The sequence below is a fragment of the Panthera tigris genome, chromosome C2, assembly GCF_018350195.1.
Source record: "Panthera tigris isolate Pti1 chromosome C2, P.tigris_Pti1_mat1.1, whole genome shotgun sequence".
NCBI classification, from domain to species: Eukaryota; Metazoa; Chordata; class Mammalia; order Carnivora; family Felidae; genus Panthera; species Panthera tigris.
Window position 1 is genome coordinate 12,397,587 of NC_056668.1, and position 7,949 is coordinate 12,405,535.

At 38.7% G+C, this 7,949-nt stretch overlaps 1 protein-coding gene across 1 annotated transcript in view; it reads left to right on the forward strand.

The window, feature by feature from the left end:
* PAXBP1 (PAX3 and PAX7 binding protein 1) overlaps window positions 1–7,949 on the forward strand; it is a 34,363-nt gene extending 26,414 nt beyond the window's left edge. The window contains exons 16-18 of the mRNA XM_007090481.2: window positions 2,147–2,293; window positions 4,278–4,432; window positions 6,768–7,949. Of these exons, the coding sequence (XP_007090543.2) occupies window positions 2,147–2,293; window positions 4,278–4,432; window positions 6,768–6,885 (420 nt within the window). The 3' untranslated portion in view covers window positions 6,886–7,949. The remainder of the gene's footprint in view (window positions 1–2,146; window positions 2,294–4,277; window positions 4,433–6,767) is intronic.

Here is a 7,949-nt window from a genome sequence, read left to right on the forward strand (position 1 = left end):
TGTAGTTGAGTCTGTTTCTTGGTTTGTCTCTGTCTCTCCATTGTTTTTGTTTTTGTTTTTGTTTTTGTTTTTGTTTTTTTTTCCCTTTGCTTGTTGGTTTCTTAAATTCCATTTATGAGTGAAATCATAGGTATTTGTCTTTCTCAGGCTGATTTCTTTCGCTTAGCATCATATTCTCTAGCTCCATCCGTGTTGTTGCAAATGGCAAGATTTCATCCTTTTTTATGGCTGGATAATGCTCCATCGTGTATACACACATCTTCTTTATCCGCTCATCCATCAGTGGACACTTGGGCTGCTTCCATAATTCGGCTATTATAAATAATGCTAAGGTTGTCCATTCTTTATTGAATTGCTTGTGTACCTTTGTTGGAAATTAGTGTGGGTCATGGAAGGGTTTTTAGCAGGGAAGTGACATGGACAGATTGCCATTTTTAAGTTGCTTTGGCTGTTGTGTGGCTAATGGTCAAAGCTGGGAAGAATAGTACTAATGAAAGTTTATCGTGTATGTATCACGTACGGAGCACTGTGCTACGTCCTGTATCGTTTATCTTGTCGATTCCTCACAACAGCCTGTGAGCTATTGTTTCCACTCCACTGATGGGACAGTTAGGCCCAGAATAACCTGCCCAGGATCATTCCTTTGTTCACTGTAGAAATGGGGTCTAACTCAGGCCAGTCGGACTGATGAGCAGCTCTTCTCAACCGGGTTCTGTGAAACAGTCACTAAAGCCCTGAGTCCTCTATTGTGCTAGATAGTCCTCTATTGTGCATGATTCTAGAATGGTATGTACCATCCTTGGGAAAATTAAGTAAGGGGTCACTCAAATCATTTTCTGTAGGTTTTAGTTCTCTCACAGAACCCTGCTTGAGAAAGACTACTCCAGAGCATATGCTCATAATCACTTGAGTAACTGCAGGGTCCAGAAAGAGACTATGGCAGCTTAGACTGGGGGGTAGCAACAGGAATTGAGAGAAACGGGCAGAATGGATGGAGGTGAGGTCAGACAACTTGAGGGAGAGGGGAATAATGACATCCAAGCTCCTGGCCTGATCAGATGGTTGGATAATGTTAACATTTATAGAGATGAGAAATATTGAGAAACTTGGAAATTTTTATGGTGGGATGGGCCGGGGACTCCCATTTTATAATAATGCATTCTGTCCTTTTTGAGGATGGTTGTGGGACTCACTTAAGCATGATTTTGAATGGAGGACATTTATCTAAGAATCGGTACTTGCCCAGTAGTACTTTCTATTATGATGGAAGATGTTCTGTTTTTGCACCGTCCTGTACAGTAGCCACTAGCTCCATGTGGCTATTTACATTATAATTCGCTAATTTTAATTAAAGCTTAAGATTCAGATCTTCAGTCATTCGGGGCAATATTCGGACCCTTTAAAACTGTTTATTAGTGCTTTGGCAAGACACGGTCCACTGTATTTCATAAGGTGTGTTTTACTCTAGTTTCTTTGACTTAATTTAGTTGCTTAACTCCTCAATAGTTTCTCTTCTTGTAAAAAAAAAAAAAGATCCAGACTTAACAGAAACAGAGATCTGATTTGTGATTGCCGAAGTGAGGAGTCCAGGTTGGGGGGATTAGGTGAAAGGGGTCAAAAAGTACAGACTTCCAATTATAAGATAAAATAATTCTGTGTACGTAATGTACAACATGGTGACTACAGTTAATAATGTGTTGTATATTTGAAAGTTGCTAAGGGAGTAAATCTTAAAAGTTCTCATCACAAGGGGGGGGCGGTGCCTAAGTGGCTCAGTCAGTTGAGCATCTGACTTCAGCTCAGGTCATGATCTCACAGTTGATGAGTTCGAGCCCCGGGTCGGGCTCTGTGCTGACAGCTCGGAGCCTGGAGTCTGTTTCTGATTCTGTGTCTCCCTCTGTCTCTGCCTCTCCCCTGCTCAGGCTCTGTCTCAAAAATAAAGATACACATTTTTTAAAAAAAAATTTTTTAAGTTCTCATCACATGGGAAAAAATTAACAATTAGGTGAAAGATACTACTGTGGTAATTATTTTACAATACAGTATATACTTCTGTGAAATCATTATGTTGTACACCTCATGCAATGTTATGTGTCAGTTATATTTTGATCTGGAGGAAAATAATTTTTTTTTTCTCTCTTTCTAGCTATTAGGGAATTTTCTTCAGTGGTACGGCATTTTCTCGAATAAAACTCTTCAGGAGTTATCAATAGATGGTTTATTAAATAGATACATTCTCATGGCTTTTCAGAATTCAGAATATGGAGATGACAGCATCAAAAAAGCCCAAAATGTGAGTTAAATGACACACATTGTAGTTTTTAAAGCATATAAATGAGAATGAATTAAGTTTCCTTTGTTTGAAGAGAGATTTTAGAATTTTAAGCAAACCCCTTTGATTATTGAACTTGGTGTAATGTTGACAGTCAGTCTGCCTCCCAGTAGTTCTGAACCCCCTTAACATTTTTTACATAAAAATGTGTATAGTTATGTTTGTATTTATTCTTCTTTCCATCTATTATGTCATTTTGTAGGTGTTAATAAAAGTTGTAATTTCAGGATAATTAATTTTTAACGGTTGGGTGAATGTTGTTTTGAATGTTATTAAAGAAACGGGCTCTCTGGTTTAAGAAATCATTTTAATATTTTTTCTGCTTTATATGTGGGGGTTACACAATTTCATTTATTTATTTTTTAAAGATTTTTTTTAATGTTTTTATTTTTGAGGGAGAGAGCACCAGTGGGGGAGGGGCAGAGGGAGAGGGGGACAGAGGATCCAAAGGGAGCTCCCTTCACACTGACAGCAGTGAGCCTGATGCGGGGCTCAAACTTACAAACCCTGAGGTCAACACCTGAGCCGAAGTCGGACGCTCAACTGACTGAGCCACCCACATGCCCTTAAAGATTTTATTTTTTTAAGTAATCTCTACACCCAGCGAATGTGGGGCTCAAACTTAACCACCCCAAGATCAAGAGTTGTATGCTCTATTGACTGAGCCAGCCAGGTACCTCCAATGGGATCTTTTTAAAAAATACTTTTTGAAGCAATTCAAAAGTTAAAATTGAAAGTGCAATACAAAGTTTTTTCCCTCAACTATGTCACAGTCAGTTTGTGACATGATAGCCGCCTGTCCCAAATATTTTTATGTCCGTTTCCTATAGACAGGGATGTTCTTATACATAATTACAGTGTCACTGTCAACATCTTTTATCTGTTACTGTCACCTAATCTTTGAGACCCTTCAGGTTTTGTCAGTTATGTCCGAAGTATCACATCACCGGCAAAAGAAATTCCCAGATCATCCTTGGCATTTAATTATCATGTCTTCCTTAGTCTCCTTTAATCTGGAAGAGTTCTTGATTTTCCTTGGCCTTTATAAAGCCTCGACACTTTTAAAGATGATGTGCCAGTTATTTTGCAGAGTGACCCTCAGTTTGGCTTTGTTTGATATTCTCTGATGATTGGATTCAAATTCCGCATTTTTGGCAGAAGCTTTCCCAGACTTCATTAGAGCCCCTTGTTGACGTCTGTGACCTTATAGCATGTCGTCTCATTTTCAGGGAGCATTTTCTTGCTTTCTGGCACTTGCTGTTCCAGGCTCATGTTCTCCTTGCTTAGTGCCAGCTCTGGAATCACTCATTTTTCCAAGCATCGCTGGGTTCCTTAGTGGGGAACCTTCTCTACCCACTCGGACTGAATTCTGCTAGTACACTACCCTCTCCCCTATGGGGATCAGCCTCACCTTGCTTGAGTTTAGTACTGACACTGCCCTGTTCACCTTGCTTAGGCTCTTGCCCTGAGCTGCCCCCGCCCCCCAGCCTCTGGTACGATGCAGTCTGGACCCCACTCTGGGCCAGCATGGACGCCTGCTCACCGAGTCGTTCCGGATGGGGAGGCTTACAATATGATGTTTATGCCACACATGTTGTTATATCAAAAGCTGCTGATAAAAGGACAGTTCAGTTCACTTAGGGATTCTTGGAAGACAGGAAGGTGAGGCAATTGTGTTGTCAATATTATGTCCCTAATTAAATACTGGAGGTTATTTATCGTTTTTGAGTACCAATCTGTTGAAGCTAAAAATACAGATATATTCAGGTGTGTTTGGATAGCTAATGTGGGAAGTCGGTTTTAAGAGGATATCCCTTGTCAAGTGATTAGCTGTATGTAGTGCAGCAGCCTGCCTGCTACTTACGTACATTATACCCGTTGTCTGGGATCAGCTTTTGGACACTTTATTTTGTTTTGTTTCATTTTACATCTTTCTTCTTCATAGGTAATCAATTGTTTCCCCAAGCAGTGGTTCATGAATCTGAAAGGAGAAAGAACTATCTCTCAGTTAGAAAACTTCTGTCGATACCTTGTGCACTTAGCAGACACAATCTACAGAAACAGTATCGGATGTTCTGATGTGGAAAAAAGAAATGCAAGGTAATTTTTTGCGATTGTTGAATGAAATGGTGACCTAGAGTCTTTAGTTTTTGTCACATTTATTATGAAAATGTCTTAGAGTCACATTTGTATTTTACTTTAAATTGTGTACACTGATGTTGTATTGGCAAACCTACCAAAAACACATCATTTTCCATTTTTGTGTTTCACCTAAGCTTTTTTCAGTATGTTATTTATGACAGTAAGTAGCATCCCTAAGGAGATTGAATGTTTTCTCTGCCTCTTCCCTTGAAGAATTGGGGAGATTTCAGGCTGTTGGAATGTCCTGGATCGTAATCTCTGGGGGTTCGTTATATAGATGTAAACCCTCAAAAAGCCAGTCACTGAAACTTAAAGTGTATTAAAGATGATATGCCAATTTGGGGACATTTGTGTTCTGTGTTGAGTTTTTTGGTATCCATATCATAGACTGAAGGTCATCCCTCATGATTTTGGGGGAGCGGCTTGTACATATTTTTTGTCAGGGGTTGCAAAGAAGGAGTGAATAAATGAACCATTGTACCTTTTTGGGGACCTTGTCTTGGATGTTCCTGTAATTTTGGGACAAATCTCTAGCATAAAAAGTAAGAATAACAAGTAAATTTGAAAGAATTTTTAAAAAAAAAAAATTTTTTTTTTAAATTTTTTATTTATTTTTGAGACAGAGAGAGACAAAGCAAGAGCAGGGGAGGGGCAGAGAGAGAGGGAGACACAGAATCTGAAGCAGGCTCCCGGCTCTGAGCTGTCAGCACAGAGCCCGACACGGGGCTCGAACTCACAGACTGTGAGATCATGACCTGGGCTGAAGTCGAACACTCAACCGACTGAGCCACCCAGGCACCCCTGAAAGAATTTTTTTTTAAGTTTCATAAATTCTTCCAAATGTCACAGTTTTCATTTTCAGAATACATACCATTAGTCATATCCCTGTAACAAAACGTTTTTTCTCTTCCTTCATTTCCCTTCCATGGAAAAGAACCTTATTTTCTTAAAAGAAAATTTGCTATCTCTTACAATAAGATTAAAAAACCAAGTAGGCAGTAAAGGTTTTAGTGGTAAACTTCTTTCAGCAGGTGATTTTGATTTATATTTTAATTTCATCTTTGGTGTTGTTATTTCTTGGCACTAATATTTCTTCCCAGTGTTTTTTTTCTAGATAAGTCCTATTCACTTTTTAAACTTTGATGTGTGTATACTTAACAGTGTTTTGGGGCGCCTGGGTGGTTGGCTCAGTCAGTTAAGCGTCTGACTGTTGATCTTGGCTCGGGTCGTGATCTCAGGGTTCCTGAGATTGAGCCCTGCATGGGCTCTCCCTCTCTCTCTCTCTGCCCCTCCCCTGGGCACACGTGCATTCTCTCTCCCTCTCTCTCTCAAAATAAATAAAAACATTTTTGAAAAATAGTCTTTTTTGTTAGGAAGTTAAATATCAACGAACGGTGTTTATTTTTCTACAGAAAAGAACTTCAACAGCTATTGTAAGCACTTGCTGTGTGCCACACACCGTAAAATAAGTTCCATGTGGGTTACAAAGTTTTACAGATTATAATCCTTCCCTAAAAAGTGCTTGCTACAATTTGCAGAGGAAAAGAGACAGCTAATGTCACATTGTGTGCTGTTTCTCACACTTGGTTCAAAAAAGTGGTCATTCTGAAAGTGGTTCCTGAATCGCAGCATCAGCCTCACCTGGGAGCTTTGTTAGAAATGCGAATTCTCAGGCCCCACCCCAGACCTACTGAGTCAGAATTCTGGGTAGGGGGCCTAGGGATCTGGGTTTCAGCAACCCTCTAGGTAACTTAGACGTATGCTAAAATTTGAGGGCTACACAGAATGACTGCTGGCCGGGGTGATAGAGGAAGCCAGTTTACTGCTTTCTTAGTGAATTTTGGTAGAGTGGAGATTATGCTGGGTTGGTGGATGGATGGGGGATGAAGACACAAATATGATTTGTGTTGCAGATATGATCTGAAAGAGCTCGGACCCTGGTTTGGGCGGGAAAGGGCGGCAGGGCTCTGAAAGTAGTTTGGCAGCAGATCGCTTTCTTTCCTTTCTAGCTGTGAATGATAGAATTGATCTGAGTGAAATTTGGGGGTGTTTTTGTTTTAGAAAGTGGATCCTTGATCTCTGGGCTAGTCCTTTAAACTATACAATCTTTGCTTTTATATGGACAATTTTTTTTATATGCCGTAGTTTGCTTATTTCTGTCTTCTTTAAAAATGTGTGCTTGAAAAAATGGATTGCAAACCTCAAAAATGGTCATAAAGTCAATAACAAATTCTCCTTCGAAGGCTTTTGTACTAATTAATGAGATGTTGCTGCATTTTTTTTTCTTTTTTAGGGAAAACATAAAACAGATCGTAAAACTCCTTGCAAGTGTTCGCGCTCTGGATCATGCTATGTCTGTTGCAAGTGACCACAATGTGAAAGAATTTAAGTCTTTGATTGAAGGAAAATAGATCCGTGAGACTAAAAAAGCCTGTTTGCTTTAATACCATTCCCAGTGTATAAATGTTGTATATATGTAAAGTTTCTTAAACTGTAAAATATTGATTCTTGTTTTAATACAAAGAACATTATTAATATTCAAGACTGTGTCCTTAAATGCAATTTCTTTGGAATGGAAGGAATTCACATTATTTCTAGGAAAGCCTGTTAATGTTTTCCTTACTGCCTGTCATACTTGGTTTACAGAAATATTTTATATGGTTATTCAAATTAACCTCTCAGTTAATTGTTCTCTGTAAACGATGTGTGCAGTGTAAATTGTGTAATTATGCATATATATATTTATACCATCGTGGAGTTACTTTCACACTGGAAATTTGTGGTGTTTTTCTACAGAGTAAGCCTTTTAACAACAGATTATTACTCAGTAGCAAGTTGTCTTAGGGAATTACTACCCTGTTGCAACAAAAGGGCTGGCAAGTGACTAAGTGTTCGTCACCTTTTGGTTAGCAGTTGCTATCACTGTAGCTTTGCTGCCTTAAAATTGAGAGTGGAGTGTGGACTTAGTCATTGGGTGAATGGAAACTTTCTTCCTTGAATCAGCATTACAGTCTAATGAGGGTTTAATATGAACTCTGAATAATATATGCAACATAGGTTTTTGAAAAGAACACACAGAAGTTTAACTTTGGGAAATAACAGCCCCACAAACCTAACTGCATGGTTTTGGGCTGAGTGTCCTGTCTCATTCATGAGTCTACCCCCCTGACCAGCTTACAAAAATACATGCATTTGAATTTTCGTAGTCTGTCATTTTATTTAAAATCCCACATATGTGAGTTATATATGCAATAAAGAATACGCCTTGCTGACGAGCTACACCCAGGCAATTTAAGATCCTTGGTCTTCTATAATGTTTATACCACATTGTAAATACTCAGAGAACTTGTTTTAAAGTTTATGCTTTCTGATTCTGTGATTTTCAAGAGGAACTTTTTGGAAATTAAGGACTATTGTTTGATAACTATATATGTAATTAAGCTTTAGCCAAGCATTAAATTAATTTTTAAATAGA